At 43.5% G+C, this 18,616-nt stretch overlaps 1 protein-coding gene across 2 annotated transcripts in view; it reads left to right on the top strand.

Annotated features, from left to right (window-relative positions):
- The window catches only part of RCSD1 (RCSD domain containing 1), a 34,875-nt gene that overhangs the window by 9,433 nt on the left and 6,826 nt on the right, over window positions 1-18,616 (top strand). The window contains exons 2-3 of one of the 2 annotated variants that reach the window (XM_048492307.1): window positions 12,267-12,371; window positions 16,946-17,035. In XM_048492307.1, the coding sequence (XP_048348264.1) occupies window positions 12,267-12,371; window positions 16,946-17,035 (195 nt within the window). The remainder of the gene's footprint in view (window positions 1-12,266; window positions 12,372-16,945; window positions 17,036-18,616) is intronic. The other variant, XM_048492308.1, reaches the window with a different exon arrangement.

Here is an 18,616-nt window from a genome sequence, read left to right as displayed (position 1 = left end):
GGGTATGCAAGTGAAAAAAAGGTGGGAAGAACTGATCTAGGGAAAAATCCATATCTTCAGAGCAAAGGAGAGACATGAGGGGAGAGATCAGAGCCTGATTAACAACAGTAAGGATGCAGGGTAGGTGGTAGCAGAGTGAATGTGACTTGAGGCCTGTGGATGATAAGCGGTTGCAACATGTGCATTTATGTTGCACTTTCACATTTGAAACATTTACATTTACTGGCTGAGTGGAGCAGAGTATTGGAGGAAGGTTTTCAGAGAAGGTTCTGCACTGTGGCAGAAAGAATCACATAAACCATTTTAATCCTGGCCATATGGATCTGAAGGCAAACCATTCCCTGCTGGGCTCTCACTGACTGAGATCACAAGTTTTGCTTCCTGGTAAACTGTACTCTTCCCAGTGGTGGGGTTGGGTCCTCCTCTGTGAAGTTTGGGCCTCTCATGCTGGGTGTTTTTGCTCATTCTGTGAGCCAAAAAGCCTCTAGCAGCAGAGGAATGTGCTGTGGAGCAGAGGAAGAAGGTCAGCACAAGTGGAAGCATGGAACCAAACCTTTAACAATTAACCAGAGTCTTGTGGCATCTTAAAACTAAATAGAGTTTTCTTCCAGCATAAGCCACATCAAGTGCCACAAGTGTCATTCAGTTTTGCCATCTAGAGTTCCCAGGTCCAAGTTGGCAAACTCCTGGAGATTTGGGGGTAAAGCCTGGGGTGGACTGTTACCTCAGTGGGGTACAATACCATAGAGTCTACTCTCCAGTGTATCCATTTTCTCCAGAACTGTTCTCTGTGGATGAGGGATAATTCTGGAGGATCACCAGGCCTAACCTGGAACTGGCATCCCTACAGTGACCCCCACTGGGATTACTAAACCTGCAACCAGGAAGTTCTTTCCACATACATTTCAACAATGAGATGCACTGAATTTTTGTTGCTTACATAGCTGTGTAAGGAGCTAAGTGAAAAGATTGTTTGGAAAAATCCATAGTTCTGAAGGTTCTGATGAAGTGTAGTGGTATGCATGAGAGGTTTAAGGAATAGCCAAATTGCACGTTAGCAACAGCCGTTGGCTGCAGAACAATACAGCCGCTTATCAAACATTCACTACTGTCTGTCTGTAGAATGGACTGGAATGCTATGAATTGTTTAGAGTTGTTCGAATCTCATGAACGATGTGTTGCTGAAAGTTAAGAATACACTTTTCTGTGCTTTTTGTATCACTTTGGATTTATATGTATGGTTTTGTAAATAGTTTGCTCAGTAAAGTATGTGCATTGTACAGGTATTTATTCAACAGGTAGAGGTTGTTGTATTGATTATTGTATTGATTAAATGTACAGTTTAGTTCTTTATAGGTTGTTTTGTGATATTTGTACCATATGCCCTTTATTATGTATCAAGTAGTACCCCGTCCCCCCCCCCCCGACATTTTCAGACTGGGAAAATTGCATGTGGGTGTGGCTGAAGCCCATTCTTTACCTGCCCCATGGCCATGATCTCAAAGGGGCTCCATAAGCACAGGATTTGAGGTGAATCCACAAGACCAGAGAAATTCCCATGGGAAGAATACTTATTGTGATGCAAAGGAGATTGTTTTTGTTCTGCCATAACACACAAAGGTACAGGGAACTGTTGCAACATTTAATATGATACCAGCCATTCTTGGAAGTCTGATGGAATTTAGTGGGATTTATTTCTATGTATATTTACGATTACAACCCTTCTTGTAAAAGCAAATTTGAGCCATGTATGGAGCTGTTTATTTCCCCTTCCCTTCAGTTTTTTCCCATATATAAAATGGTGTTAGTCTGGCACACTTATCTCAGAAGTAGTACACATGTGCTGAGTAATGTTTCCAGTACAAAGTATTTATGTTTTCATCTCAGATTATTCACTGGGTCTGTCAGTTTGCTTAATCTCCACAGACAGTATTTAGAGAACCACTTGCTTCTTGCATACCACAGGGAGAACAAAGGCATAACAACTTACTATAAATCCAGACCCCAATCCCCTAAACACTAGCCAAAAGTTCCTATTGGATGACTGTGCATCGCTACACTATATAAGGCACTTCCTGCTTTGGTCTGTTTCAGGAGCATAAGTCAGTCTGTCAAAACTCCTTAAAACAACCAGTTAGTGATTATGGATATTCTGTTTCACGCTCCACACTGTTGAGTATTTGTTAGAGGACCCAAAGAAAGTTTATTTTAAACAAATCCAGATTTAGCATTCACCAAAAATCATCTGCATGTTTACAAACTGGAAGTGGGTTATGTCTTCAGGCAACTTCTTTTTCTGACCAATAATTCCGAAACTATTACAGAAACTCTGGGGCGATATAATGTTGCTCGGTGTAGCTTGTATAAAGAAGCCACAGCAGCACGAAAGAAGGAATTCAGAGGGATGCTTCTGTTTTGTAAATATTATTGATTATTCAGAACTGCATAAGATGCTTTTAAATAGAAAAGCTGGCCAATATTTTTAGTGTTTATAGTTTCCTGCTGTTCTCAGGTGTTTCCTTTATCTCTGCTGGAAAATGCAAAGCTGCTGCAACTAGAGCATTAATATATCTGTATCTGAACAATTGCCTTCACTGGCTCAAGTGTGTTATTACAGATTTTCATTGTTTATTATTGTAAGCATCCTTCATCACCAGTGTGATACAGCTGTTGGAGAGATGGACTAGAATCTGGGAGATTCAGGTCTGCATACACATTCTTCCACGGCAGCTTGTTGGGTGATCTTAGGACACATAATCCTAGCCTAACGTACCTTACAGGTTGTTGTGAGGATACAATGGAGAGGGGATTATGCAAGCTGTTTTGATCCCTATTAGACAGAATGGTAGGATATCAATTAAGTAAAATAAAATACATAGTACTTGATTATTTTTTTAGAAGGAGGTGTGTTATAGAGAAATTATGAAAACCCATTTCCTGATAAGGTAATATTAAAGCTTTTCTTTGTTTTCAGAACCATCCTATACAGTTATTATAGTCTAAACCCACTGAAGTAATTAAAAACCTCTGCAATCCTGGGTAAACCAGGTTCAATTCCTACTCTGCTAGAACAGCTTGCTGGGTGACCTCAGGCCAGTCACATGCTCTCAGCCTAACATACCTCACAGGGGGCCTTTCCCCACTTACCAATCGTTGCGGGCCAATCTGGCAAAATGACCCGAGGTTCTGCAGCACCCCCCAACCTGATTCTGGCGCTCTTCCGCCCCCTTAGCGCGCATCATTTTTGGACCTGGTCGGAAGAGCAACATTTTGGAGTACCCCGCACTGAGCGTGGGGTTGTGGGGAACACCGGCAGATATTAGTGCACCACAAGGAACGAGCCAATCAGAAGCCAGAACAGGAGGTGGACAAAACGCGACCGGCAACGTTATGATGATGTGTGTATGTGTCGACGACGAAAAAAAGAGTCCAACCTCCAAAATGGCGCACCAGCCAATCAAAACAGAGACCCGCCCTCTGATGGCTGCGATCGCTGCGGAACACGTGCTCTTGGGGAACGCTGCAATTCTGACCCCGCGTCCTTTAGGGAAGATTTCTCGAAGAGCAAAATGATGTGGGGAAAGTGGGGTGTAAATGAAGCAAATAAAGAATAAATATTGCAAGCTGTCCTAGAGCAAGTAAGTCAGTTTAGATATCTAGGGCTCCTATTCAGTTACAACCTATCTTGGGTCCCTCACAGCAAACAAGCAGAGAACAAAGCTAAGGTGAATGCTGCAGCGATTCTCCGATTTTTCTACTCTAAAGGACACCAATTTGTCCCCGCTGCACTGAAAATCTTCAATGCAAAGATAATCCCTCAGCTATTATATGGAGCCCCAATATGGATCCCCCAAATTAAATCACCTTCTGAGTCAGTACAGGGATACTTTTTGCGAAGAATTTTAGGGTCACCAAGGTGTGTCCCATATGACACCCTACGCAGAGAAACTGGACAAAATAGTATGGAACTGATGGCATGGACAAGAGTATTTAAGTACTGGACCCAAATTCATTTTGAGCCCAGACCCAATAGTTTTATACATCAACTCTTATCAGAATCTACATCTGTGAAATGGTTGGCTGACATAGATAAGAAACTTAACAACATGGGCTTAACAGCTGACCAGTTCCAAACTATGTCTGCCATCAGAATTCATAATGAAATTAAATCTGTTTTAGTTGAACGAGAGAAACTGAGAATGTTGCAGGAGGGGCGGAAAAGCTGCTCCCCACAGGCCTTGGGAATTGTCCGATCAGATTACTGTGCCAACTATCTGTACATTCTGTGCAATCCCAAACAACGCAGAGTGTACACTATGGCTCGTTTTAATGCTCTACCTAATGCTATGACTCTTGGCAGGTATAATAACACTCCATATGAGAACAGGTTATGTCAATGTAACATGGCAGTTGCTGAGACGGTTCAACATGTACTATTGGAATGTCCAATATACGAGTCATTACGCTCCATGTACATCTGTCCATTGGTAGAGAGCTCAAACGCTGTCAGGTTACCATCTGTGATGAACTTTCTACTCAACGGGTCCTGTGATCTTGTATGTGAGAATGTTGCAAGTTTTTTGAGGCACTATTTGGTCAGGCGCAATCATTGCCTACATAGTAGTAATGGTTAAATTAATTTATATGTGCGGTTTACAAGGCGTGGTTGTGAATGTTCAACATTGTTTTAATGTATTTAATGTTTTAATGTATTTTAATGTTTTAATATCTCAGTTAGTAGATAAATGCCCCTTTTCTACTAACTCTGTAATTTATAATGCCAATAAAGGCTTTGGAATTGGAATATTGCAAGCACACAATACCTTTGAAGGAAATCAAGATTCCTGCCATGTGCTCTAACACTAGCCTTAAAAGGCATCTTGGTTTTCATTAAAGCATCTGGGTTTTCATTACAGTTTTTAAAAGAACCCAAAAAACTAGAGATGCATGAATTCCAAAAGTGCTACTAAATGCAAGAGCTGAGCATGAGTTTTCCCCGATCCCTGGCTTGAAGGATGCATGAACTGGAGGTAGTCCTTCAGCTTTTCCTAGGAGTAAGTTTTGCAGAAAAGTGGTGCAACCACAGGCAGAATGACCTAAAGGCAGATTGTAGCCGTTACAGCTTCCGCTGTTTGTTCAATGCCAAAAGCAGCTTTATTGCTGATACAAGGCTACACACATGAATTGCACAATTTCCTTGGTATGAAGGGGCTTATGTTGCCAAAGGCATGATGGGTGGAGTGGGAAGGATAAAGCCGAGGCAGGCCTGCAGAAAAAAAAAATAAAGTTCTGCCAGTGAGGATAGGAGTCATTTGTTGACACTTGTTTTAAATCTTGGAACATTCTGCTTCTTGTGTAAAAGGACTGGTCTGCTCCTCAGCTCCCAATCTGAACAGCTACTGTAGAATCTCCTTCTAGGGAAATAGTCAAAAGACTCATGTGAGGCTCACACACCCATTTCCGGAGTAACCTCTACTCAGAATTATTTGATGTATTCTTGGATAGCAGTCTGTATATATGGTCTCTGGATTCACTGTCATTCTATCTGTCCTTGTGCCTATTTCTTTTTTCTTTTCTTTTTTGCCAATTTGCTTTTTTTGTTATTGTTGTAGTGCTCAGGTTTATTTACTGCTAAGAGTAAAAAAAATTTTAGAAATCAGAATATTTGTGATCTAGTTAAAATTCCATCTAAAGTGTTGTGTCTGGAGTCTATTTCCTACTAATAAACAAGATTTGATAAAGGATCCAAGTTAACCCCATGCACTTGCATGGAGATCATTTTCTTACATAAGTTTAAACTGCCTTTGAACCTTTCTGGCATTACTCATTTTCAAAGATTGTTCTTTCTCTCTCCGTAAACTTTTTTTGGGAAAGAACAAATAACTTGATTTGAACAAAATTAGTTCTTGAGTTCTTTCATTCTGTGGCCTTTTTTATTTTGCTCAGGCCTGACTGAGAGAAACAGAAAGCTCATATCCATCCCCAAATGTCCTCCAATGACTGCTTCAGGCTTTCTACAGCTTCCTTGGGAGCTGCCAAAAGCATGACAAGCGTGGAAGTGCTATTGGTGAGCAGAAAGTCTGATTCAATATTTTTGGTGTCACTGTTCTGGATGGGGTTGCACTCCATTTGCCAGAAGAGGTCCATAGCTGGGGAGGAAGCATTCCCAGACCTGAGCCTATGGTTGGATAATTAGGTAGCAAATGTGAGTAGGAATGCCTTCTACCACCTTTGACTAGTTGGCCAGTTTCAGCCTTTCATGGACAAAAAAGACATAGCTACTGTTGTGCAAGACCTGGAAACACGTAAGATTAGATTACTGCAATACACTCTACTTGGGGCTGCTCTTGAAAAGTGCTGAGAAACTTCAGTAGGTGCACAATGCTGCTGCCAGGATGTTGACTGGAGTAGGTAAAAGTGACCATATCACTCCAGTTTTGGCCATTCTACTCCAGCTTTCACTTTGCTTCCAGGCAGAGGCGTAGCAAGGGGGGAAAGTGCCTAGTGCGCTGATGCATCCTCTGCCCTGCTCCAGAATGCCACGCCACGCCCTTGCCACACACCCCAGAACACCCTTGCCACGCCCCCACAGGGGTGCACCCCTGGTGTGTCCCCCCCCCGCCCCCTTGGAGGCTTCCAGGCCCTGAAGTTAGGCAATTGGCAACCTAGCAGAGAGTGTGCTCAGCTGTGGCACCAAAAATATAGTACTCTCTTCCCAGGAATATGCATCTGTCACTGTCTTCCATTCAGCAAGTGAACAAGACTTTTTAGTTTGGCAATCAGCAATGAACCCTTCTTCCTGATCTATGTTTAAGTTACTGTTTTTAGTATATTTAGTTAGTTTTGGTTGTTTTTATTACTTGTTTTTAAGGCATGTTTTGTAATGTTTTGTTTTCATTGTTAGTGGTCCTGATGGCCCTGATTGGGCAGAGAGGTGACATACAAACTTTGTTAATAAATGAATTATAAATATATAAAATCTTAGAACAATTGTAAGGACATCTTTACAACCACGTTGCCATCTTGTCCCAGCTTTTCTATGAAGCACACCTGGTTTCTGTTTGTGATTTATGGTATATTTATACATAGTAAAATGTAAATGCAATGTAAATCTTAAAAAATCTCTTCATGTCTCCAGGCACATAAAGGTAAAATAATGTATATTAGGGCTGATTTTGCACAGTAAAAATGTTCCGTGCTATATACGGGAGCGCAGCTGCTGCAGCACTCTTTACCCTACTGTTGACTTCACTGCTCCCGGGTCTCCTCCACTTGCACTATGAGGTCTTTGGCAATATCTTCTATTAATCTCCGCCCCCCCCCCCCCCCGGCTCCCCTCACTCCCTTTCACTAATTTAGTTGACTCTGTACAAAACAGGCACTGGGAATCAGTGCCCTCCCGCCACCTGTCTAAAATTCCTGCATGTGCGAGGGAATTGCGGTACTCCAACATCCCTGTCTAAACTCCTTGCATGTGTGAGGGAATTGCCTCCCTCCCATTCACAGTGCCTTCACACTCCACTTCTCTGCAAGGTTTCTCAAGATTTTTGCAAGATTTCTCCTGCTGTGTTTTTAATTCCACTGCAAGGGGTGGGGAAGGTGCCCATTCATTGGAGGGGCAGGCCAGAGCAGTGAGGAAGGGAAGATGGCCTCGTTCTGCTGCTGAGGAGGTCTGCCGTCTGAGGGTGGAGCTTTTCGGGGGCAAGTTCTCTAACCATAAACCACACTGCACTCCTTTTGGCCGGGGTAGATCAATCGGCCATAGCAGTATTTATTAATTAAAAAAAAAACAGAAGCGTGAGGCGCAGCATGGGTCTTGATTTGATCATATCAGCATCAATGCGGAGCGCCAGTGGGCGGATGCCTCATGCTGGAGCTCCGCCCTGCCATGGGACTCTCCCAGGCAGACGCTCCTGGCAAGAGCTGCTCCCCAGATGCCCTGGTCAGCAGGGCGGACACCTCTTGCCGTTGTCTGCCATCCCTAGGGGAGGGGTAGCTCACTAGCTCCCCCCCCTTCTGCTCTTCCAAATCAATATCCATGCGCGAAAACCGCCACAAGAGCACGGGGGCCCGCCCCCGGCTCCCACCAAACGCTTCTCACAACTCCAGCCAATCCCTCAATGCTATTTGTATGTTATGCAGCCACAGAGCTTCTGCCCTTACCAGGGCCGGAATCAAACTCTGCCCTTCCCACCCCTAGCGGCAATAGTGGCCCGTGGTGATTCACAGCCTTCCTTTCTCGGCAGCGGAAGCCACCGGAGCAACAGAGGGGCATTCCAAAAGATCACCAACCTTTGCGGTTCTGGAAAGTCCTGTAGCAAAGCCACTCCTGCGGGGCAGTGCCGGGGCAACAGCATGACAGACATGCTGCAGCACCAGGTGCTGTGGGGAACTCCCCATTGTGCAAGGGCATTCCCCGTGCCAACAACAGGGCACTTTTAATGTGCAAAATCAGCCTAGGTGAACCTTTTCTTGTTCCCCACCAAGATCAAGTAGATTCTTCCTCCCCCAGAATTCTTTAAATTTGTATTAGTATATGGAACAGTTATAACTTCAGATTAATTCATGGATGGTTTCTGATCCAGAATAAAAAGATGTTACAGCCATGGTATAATGAGAGGAATAATATGATAGAGGATAGTGTGTTAAAATAAGATTAGGAGACCCTGCTTGAATTCCCATTCAGCCATAAAGCTCATTTGGTGATGTTGGGCCACTGGCTCATTCTCAGCCTTGTTGTAAAAATTTCTATTTATTTATTTAAATATTTCTGTTCTGGCTTTCTGCACACTGACACCTCAAAGCAGCTTTTTGTGCAAAGAAGCACAAAAATATATTTAGACAATAGCAAAAGCATTATAGAGTGCACTCAAATTCGTGGGCTGATCTTGGATCCACTTTGCTAGTTCACCCAAGGCCAGGGGTGCGTGCCAAAAGGGAATCAGGAACTCATCCCAGATCTTATTCAGTTGGTAGGGTGTGTTCCCAAGTAAGACGGCCAACCACCCAGAGAGACCTGGCAATCCCCTGGAATTACAGCTCATCTCCAGTCATAGATCAATTCCCCTGGAGAAACAGCTGCCTTGGAGGGTGGAGTCTCTAGCATTATACCCCTGTGAGGACCCTTCCCTCCCGCAACCCCATCCTCCCCAGGCTCCATTCCCATGTCTCCAGGAAGTTTCCAGCCTACAGCTGACAGCCCTATAAATCCCAAGACTCCCCTCCCACTTCAGCAGAACCGGTTGTTAAAATGGTGCTTGTAAACAACCAGTTGTTAAATTATTTTAATCCCACCACTGGAACCGGTTGTTAAATGATTTGAATTCCACCACTGGCCCTAACCATCTGTGAAACTCCTGGAAAGGACTGTACAGAAATGATCAGAAATAGGAACAACTCTTTGTCATCCTTGAAGCTGCTCTATAGGGTTGTTTCATACTGGGAAAATGGCAGAGATGTAAATCCTTCCCATTACATGCATTGTCCCAGTTTCAATTGGGGCCATGCATGTCAGTTGTTTTAAAAAAGAAACTACCAGAAGCTCCATTTGCAGAACACTGAGCATGATGACCTTTTTGCCTCACCCTGTACATCCTGGCAACAAAAGCGGCTCAGAACAATTCTTATAACGTAAAACCAAAGTAGCAGTGGCATATGTGCAGCATTGGGATGAACAAACTACCGGTACTCACTTTTGTCCTAGAGCAAAGGATTAAAATAATTCCCTCTTGTGTGTGAGAGAGAACATTCTTGCGGTTCCTGCCCCAGTTTCCTGCCTGGTGTAAAAGCTGTATAACTCTCCTTTTGACTCGCCCACCACTACCAGGTTGATGTATCTGCTACAAAGGCGAATGCAGAAATGTATACCATTTGAGCATATGATCTGGGAGTCTATACTCTAGCTGTCAGTCCTGCAGTTCACAGACTCTTGTCCTAATCTAATCTTAAAATGGTATGCTGGCTGTCTTTTGGGGACTGAAGGCCCCACACTCTTTCTCACACTTAGGAAACAATATGGTTATAACAGATACACCAAGGGAAACCTAAGGTTCCCAGCCGCATATTTCCTTTGGATTTGATGCAAGGTAGGGGAGCACTTGCTGGAGAGCACTGCTGAGTGGAAAGACTGCTTAACTCTTCCCTATAAAAGTCCTGCAGCATTTTACAGACTAACAATGTTCACTTAAATATGAGCTTTTGTGAGCCACTGCTTACTTTTTCAGAGATGCCAGTTTACCCCTGCAAACAGCTGAGTCAGTTTAAAATAACTTGTTTCCAGCCAAGTCCCAAATCAGAAGAGAGCCACACTGGGGGAAATGAGAAAATGCAGGAGAGATAAAGTGCTGCCTGACATTGGTCAGTCCGCTACAGGACCTCTCCACTCCATATTACCCTTATCTTGGCAAACAGAACTGGAACCACCTATTCCCACTTCTTCTGGCAGCCTCTCCTCTCATACCCATCTTGCTCTCTGAAGTTATTTTATGTTGTAGAATAACTATAGATAAGAACTGTTCCGGGGTTTTTTATACCTAACGGAAGCACCTAAACCAAATTCTCATTCATGCTTTAAACCCATAATGTGAAATGTAAGCCTGATGCTTGTTATGTGAACTATGTGACCATCCTGCTGAATTGGATTTAAAGAGGAAAATTAGACAGTTCTTTATTTTAAAGAGCTATATTTATAACTAGCAGGGCCCGGCCACGCGTTGCTGTGGCTTATTGGGGTGAAATGGGAAAGGAACAGTAGGAGCAAATCAATTGCAGAAGCCAGCAGTACATGCTCATACTGTGCAATGTCATTGATGTGTGTGACAGCATTCCTTGGGGGGGGGGTGTGAATGGAAAGGCACCCCTCCCACACATCTAGGCTGGCTGGTCACGATCCTTTACCTGGGAGTAAGTTGGGGTGGTGACAATGGGTGTCGCTTCTGAGTAAACCCTCTGAGGGGCGCAACTCAGCCATTTAAAGTATGTAACGGTTGCTTTACCAAGCTTACTCCTGAGTAACGCGTGTCTCGGAGGCAACCTGGTTTTCTGAACTGTAACCTCAGTATTCAGGGAATCTAAGATGGCTGGGCCCTCCCTCCCCTCCCTTGCATGCCACCCCTCCCGCTCTCCCCTCCCTCACTTCTGTTCCCTTGCATGGCACCCCTCCCCCTACCTCCCTCCCCTTTCCCTTTGCTAGAGTGGGTGGGTCATATCCAGATGCTGGGGCCCCTCCTTCCCCTCCCTTACATGCCACTCCTCACTCTCTGTCCCCTCCCTCACTTCTCTTTCCTTGCATGCCTCCCCCTCCTTCCTTTCCCTCTCCCTCCGCTGAATGTGTATGAAAGTAGGTGTGTTGTGTGGTAGCAGTGGGTGAGGCACAGAGAGTGAAAGGTACCTGCGTGTGAGGGGGGGAACCCCACCTGACGTCTCACACGGCAACGTGTGTATGTATTTCACTTCCACTCGAGTTATTGCCTATGTACTGTTTTCACTGCTCATATCTGGCCTTTTGAGCGGACATTTTAAGGACACGAACATTCTAAGGGTGACAGTTACACACAGCCAGCTTCATGGCCTGGTGCGCCAGGAAAAAGATGTTTTACTTGGCTCAGGTGTGTTGTCTGACAGCGGGAGGTATGTAAGAACACAGTCGGGGAGAATGAGTAAGTGTGTGTGAAATTTTCAGAGCGTTTGGGCCAGCAGGTGCGGGGTTATTCTCAAAGCAACAAACGCATGGTTCCATTTTTATATATATAGAAGATAATGACTGTTACAATACAGAATACATTGCTCTTACATTTTAACATATTTTTTATCTTAACTCGATTTTTATTTTTATTTTATTGTGTTTTATATATTTATTTTGTAGAATCATCGATAGGGAGGAATATACATGGTATGCATGGGGCCAGGTCTGTACAATAAACTATTTTTCTATGACATCCTTGAATAGATTCCATATTGGTTTTTCATGAATTGTTACAGTACTCTTGTTTCTCAGTTATATCATGCAGACAAGATATTTTTATAACAACCAAATTATATCTATTTGGATCTAACAAGAAGTCTTGAATGTTATCAGTAGCAGTACATCTTGTTTTGTAGGGCTGGCTTATTCTTCAGAAGTGTAACTTGTATGCATCAGCAAGCACACAGCTTGGTGTTCTTAGATATCATGCAAGCATTTTCATCTTCACACCTTGCTTCGTTTCCTGCATTTCTCATGAACTGACATGCCTTTTGTTTCTGTGGGGTTTTTTTTTTCCCCTCAGGACAAGCCATCAGAGACCGATGTGGTGATACAGAAGACTGCATCTCTATCCGTGGCACAACTAGCAGGGAAATTCCAAGATCAACCATCTCTTTCTGGAAAGGAGGTTAGGTGCAATTCAGTAGCTGAGGAATCACAGGATGGACAGCTGGTTGAGAAATGCCTCTCAACACAACAGCTTCAGGCTGCTGAGCTTCAGTTGTCCATCTCTGGCTAGAAAAGTCATTTCTTACTCGCCCTGGTAGTATAGGGCTATATTTCAATTGTCCTGACTGCTGAAATGCAGGCTGGGTGAGCAGGAAACTGCTAATCTATTCTGAAAACAGAGCAATATAATACAGGATTAGTGTTTTTTTTTACCTTTCCCACCATGCATTATATGGGAGACTTGGGCATGGGGTGGGGAATGTATTGTTCATACCATGGATCCCTAACCCTAATGCTACTCCTGCCAGCATACTATAAACTGCCAGTAGTGGACTTTCTTTGCACTTTGAAAAGTGCATGGGAGTGTGGTTGGAGGGAGTGCTTTTTTCTGAGTCCAATTAATCTCTCTGCCTAGATCTTTTAAACTTCAAAATGCCTAGGTTTTAAAAATCCTGAGCTTATGGATGGAGGGGGATTAAGTCCAAGGGATGTGTGCCTATGGGCACACAATTCCTGACCCTAATCTCCTTCTCAAATGTACTATGAACAGGAAGAGTCTCAAGCAGGTCAATTCTTCCTTTGTTCCATCTTTGTTCCTGTTTTTATTGTCATCTAGTGGTTTTCAGTATTCTGTATCCACAGAGGACAATGAGCATTAGGTTGGCAGTGCCTGGCAACCAGTGTGAGGGTTGTGGGGAGGTGCAGTACCCCAAGAGAAAAATGAAAAAGAAAAGTTAGGCCTTGTTGAGTTACAGGAAATTCTTTACATAGAGTTCCTGGTGATTCCTAGAGCTACCTGACTGGTGACAAAAGGCACAAAGTGAGAAAGGAGTTTCCAGAAATTCTGTAGTAGCATGGGCATGGGCAGCCCTATACTCTAATCTTAAAATGGTATGCTGGATTTATATGATATGCTGGCTACCCTGCCCCCTCCAAAAAAGAAAAAGGAAAAAAACTGCCCCAAGAATCCCTCGGAGGGGGGGGGGGGATAGAGATATGCCACAAAAAGTGACATATCTCTGCTAGCACATGGGGCCCAGTCGGGCAGTGAAGGCCAACTTAGGTTGGCCCCACCCTGGAACACCCTGGCCATGCCAGCACAGCCTTTTGCACTGATGGGCCTGGGCAATGGTGGGGGCTTCCGAGTTGGCTCTGCAGCACCTGGTCATTGGGGTAAGTACCCCCCCCCCCGGCAGTACATTTGCCTCTTGCACTGGTGGGGTGAACGTCCACATTAGTGCTAGGCTGCACCAGCTCCAAAGGGGAATCCCCCCCCCAGATTGGGCTGTGTGGTGTAGTGGTTAAGACCAGGTGCACTCTAATCTGGAGAACCAGGTTTGATTCCCCGCTCTGCCACTTGAGCTGTGGAAGCTTATATGGTGAACCAAATTAGTTGGTGCACTCCAACGCATGCCAGCTGAGTAACCTTGGGTTAGTCACAGTTCTTCGAAGTTCTCTCAACCTCACCCACCTCACAGGGTGTTTGTTGGGAAGCACAGGGAAAGGAGATTGTAAGCTCCTTTGAGTCTCCTTACAGGAGAAAAAGGGAGGATATAAATCCAAACTCTTCTTCTCTTCTTCTTCTGTGTATGTACATTCCCCCTTCCAATATTCAGCCCCAGAAATGGCACTCATACATAAATATTTGAGAAGCAACAGTACATACCCCACCTCATCTAGTACATCTTTAGTTTTCCATATTTGAGAAACGAAGCATTCCCCCTGCCCTGCAGTGCACAAGCTAGAAATGCAAATCCCTTTTTTAACTTCAACCACTTATAAACTGGCCCCTAGTTTAAGCTGCCTTATCACATTTCCTCATATAGACTAACATAACTAATCTTTTGGAAACCGATAATGTAACTTCATTTGCCTTAGAAACAAATAAGAGAGGCACATTTTAGTTTGTTGATGTTGCATGGATCTTCTCTATGTATTCTTTAGAGCTGCTCATTCTTGGTGTCTCTTTACTGAATATTGGACAGGAGTAGTCTCATCAGAGAAGGCAACTGAACAGCAGCTTTTGTCTGCTCAGTGGTTTTACTGGTCAGAAATACTTGCTGGTGTATTAATCTTTCCCGTCTCCCAAAAGCTAACTCTGCACTTAACTAATGAGTCAGGGTCACCCTAGAGTCTATACAGAGATTTTTCATTTTAACAGAGACTCCATGATGGAAGTGCACTCATTACATTTTTGGCAGGTGTTGGGTATTTTCTCCAGAACTGAGGTCAGGGGAAATTTGTTCTTTAGCTGGAAACATGAAGGGTTGGCACTCTGTGCCAAGTGACTTAGTCCTATGCCAGTCAAAGAGCTATCATCTCACTCCCATTCTTCTTCCAAGTTTGAAAACAAAAACTGATGGCATAACAACAGCACAGCAATGTAATCAGACATGTTTGAAATATGCTTCAAAATAATAACACTGCCTGAGTGGTAGGTGAAAGAGGGAAAAGGAAATTAACCTATGATTATGAGGCATTGCATGTGTCATCTGAAGAGCAAGGGCAGGGGAAGCAGAGGTCATTTACCCGGAGGAAAGCCTACTCGTGTGAAACTTATGCATCCTTGTTCAGCTTCAGACAATTTTTAAACATGTTACATTTATACTTTGGTTTTCTTTAGTGCAAAGTGATACCTTCCAAAGTAAGTGGGATATTTGTGCAATTAATATCAATTGAATAGGTCTTGAAATAAGCTTCAGTCTCTTTGTGAGGTATGGTAGTAGAAAGTTCTGTCAAGTCATAGCTGATTTATGGTGATCCCGTGGGGTTTTCAAGGCAAGAGATGTTCAGAGGTGGTTTACCATTGCCTGCCTCTGTGTAGCAATCATGGACTACCTTGGTGGTCTCCCATTCACCTCCTAACCAGGGCTGATACAGCTTAGCAGCCAAGATCTGTCAAGATTGGTTTAGCCTGGGCCATCTAAATCAGGGCTACCATAGATAAGAACATAGATAAGAGAAGGTGTTATACCCATTTATTTAAGTAGCACTGATGTCAGCTGAGACCAATGGAATATTGATGAATCAGAAGAAGAAATTCCAAAAAGGGATTTTTGAGAAGTGTATAAAAGATGTCCATTTTGTGGGAACAGAGCTAAACAGGTTTTTTTAGGGAAAAGAGGTGAAGTGGAATTGTTCAGAAGAATGTTCTTATAAAGGCAGTGGTATTAAGAACATAAGAAAGAGCCTGCTGGATCAGACCAGAGTCCATCTAGTCCATCTCTCTGCTACTCGCAGTGGCCCACCAGGTGCCTTTGCGAGCTCACATGCAGGAGGTGAAAGCAATGGCCTTCTGCTGTTGCTGTTCCCGAGCACCTGTATTGTATTTTAATGAACTATTTCTTGTATTATTATCTTTTATTTTACTGCATTGTTTTAATTTTGTAACCCAATCTTATTTCATTGTTCATTGGATGTGTTATTCTATTTTTCAAACCGTATAATCTGCTTTGAATCTCAGTGAGAAGGGCAAACTATTAATAAAGTACGGCCATTTGTTCTTCTCGTGGCAAGTCCACCTTGTAAGGTAAATTGTTAAGCGTAATGCATCCAGAGCAGAATTTTACTTAGGCCAGTCAGGTTGGCTGCATTGTCTTTCAAACATACCGTATTTGAGATTTATATTACTCATTGCTGAAGTGCTGATAGGTGTGATATGTTCTCTGCTAAATTTAAAGAAACAATCTGTAACTACAACTTTCAACAAGAATAGATAAAGATTAAAGGCTTATCAAGCACACCAGTTCAAAGCATGCCCTACCACACTATAACCCTTGCAGAAATAATCTGCCAGATCACATTCAAAAGAAATAGCATAATGCAATATCCAGTGCACAGCTAAATGGAGTAGAATAAATGTGCAGTAGATGGAACAATTACCATGCTACTGTTTCCCTTACTTTTTTAAAAAAAAAGTTGGATCATGTGTTCTCTAGCACTTAAAACAGGAGGAGAACCATTTGCCCTGCAAAGAGGAAGCTATAAGCAAACTAAAATGGACTATTACCAGGGTGAAGTCTGGGGAAAAACATTTGTTAGTTTTCTCCTTCTACTCATCCAGCAAAAGTCTCCAAGCCAAGTCTGAAGGTCTGCTGCTGGACCAGTATGTATATGAACGTTGCCTTCAAACTCTGTGCAGTCATGGGAGGAGACAGGAGAATCGTATTGTTTCATCAGTGAAGTCACTGGAACTGTCTAATTGATATCTATAGCAAGCTTGCTGGTGCTTTCCACACTGCAGTCTTAGCAGCCTGTAACACTCTCTGTGACAGCTTGGGACAGAAACAAATGCATAATTCAAACAAAATAATGAAAGCAAAACAAAGCACAAATAATCAGTACACTTGTTAGGGTGGAAAGGATAAAAAAGAATGGCAAAGTCAGGGGATTTTTTGCAAAATATTCATAATTTCTTCACTTCTCTTCAGCCACCACTGTTGTTGGGTTCTTTCCAAATGCAAGTTGCACTTTACTGTTTCAGTTTCCTTCCTTCCTCTTCTGTTGTCTGATTAGTTGTTTCTCTATTTTTAGACACCAGCCAATAAGCCAACTCGCCGAAAACCACCATGTACCCTCTCTCTCCATACACACAAGACAGAACATGGCCAGAATGGTAACCTTGTAAGTATCCGTTTTCAGAGGAAAAGGCTGTAGGGAGTAATTTGCTTTCCTTTTATAAGATGTTAGTGACTCTAAATACTTAAAAGTCTAGTGTGGTCTGTGATGGGCTGAACATATAGCAACTTTGCTATCATTCCTACTCACGTCTTTGTAATTAAAGTACAAACGATGAAGATGCTATCTGTCTCCAGTTCTGTCTCATCAAAAGGAAACCAAATCTAGATAACGCTGCCCTTCCACTTCTCATGTCTTGAGGAAGGGGGATAGTTCAACAAGATATACTGCATAATTACAAACTGCAGCACAATACAGTAAGCTATGGAAATGTGTGCTCTCTTTCTATTTTTTGACACAGACAGACCATTGAAGGGATCAGGCAGGTGGGTCTCTCAGGAGTCTTTCACAGTGAAGTCAATCAGCATTTGGCAAAATCCCCACATTTTGACAGATGGAAGAGGGTGAAGAAAGATGGGCATGCAGAGGAAGGGCAGTGCTAACATGGGGAAAGAATGACACGGCCTACTTAAGGAGCATGAGTAGGACTTCTGGAGCCATGTGAAGTATCAAAGCTTTTGAGATCAAGGCCTAATCAGGTCCTCCCAGCTGACAGAGAGTAGTAGCCCTGGCTGTGCACTGCACTTATGCATATAGACATACCTGTCTTAGCTGTGCTTCTGGCCAAGTCACATAATGCCTGGCTAGATATATGGCAAACTGTCCATGTTCACGTGGCTTCACAGTTTTCTGGCCCCTTCTTTTTTCTCTTGAGACCAGATTTGGAAAGGTTGACTTTTGCAGCTTTACCTTGTTGGTGGGGGTGAGGAGGGATGGGTCAGGTTCGCTTAAAAGTTAACAAGGTTTTTCAAGGCAAGAGATTTTCTGGAGTGGTTTTCCATTGCCCGCCTCCAACCCTAGTATTTCTGGAGGTCTCCCATCCAAATACTAGCCAGGGTCAGGCTAAGAGTGTGTGCCTGGCCCAAGGTCACCCAGCAAGTTTCTATGGTGCAAGTGGGGTCCAACACCTTAACTCCTACGCTACACGGGCTCTTTATTGCATTTTAAATCTTCACATTGTAAATGTGGAATCTGTTCTCCAAAAAGGCTAATTGTAGGTTAATGTTTGCCCAGAACTACTCTGCGAATTAGAGAGTGACAGAATTATTATATTCTACTGCCTCAGAAAGGTATAATGCCATATTCTCCACCCTCCAAAGCAGTCCGTGGAAGCTAGGGCTGCCAACTTCCAAGTGACAGCTGGGAATCACCCAGAATTACAACTGATCTCCAGGCAACAGAGATCTGTTTCTCTGGAGGAAAATGGCTGCTGTGGAGGGTGGTAGTATATCCTACGGAAGTTGCTTCCCTCCCCAAATCTCATCCTTCCAAGGCTGCACCCCCAAGTCTCCAGAAATGTCCCAATCTGGAGCTTGTAATTCTAAGGGCAACATATCCGTATTTGGGAGGTTTATTGTAATTCCAGTTGACCTCCAGGCCTCACCTGGAAGTTGGCAACCTCTGAAGGAGAGAAGGAAGCTGAAAAGGGGAGAGCCATGGGGGCTTTCAGGAAAGGGAAAGAAGAAA

The sequence above is a fragment of the Sphaerodactylus townsendi genome, linkage group LG04, assembly GCF_021028975.2.
Source record: "Sphaerodactylus townsendi isolate TG3544 linkage group LG04, MPM_Stown_v2.3, whole genome shotgun sequence".
Lineage (NCBI taxonomy): Eukaryota > Metazoa > Chordata > Lepidosauria > Squamata > Sphaerodactylidae > Sphaerodactylus > Sphaerodactylus townsendi.
This window is presented reverse-complemented; position numbering and strand designations above follow the sequence as displayed.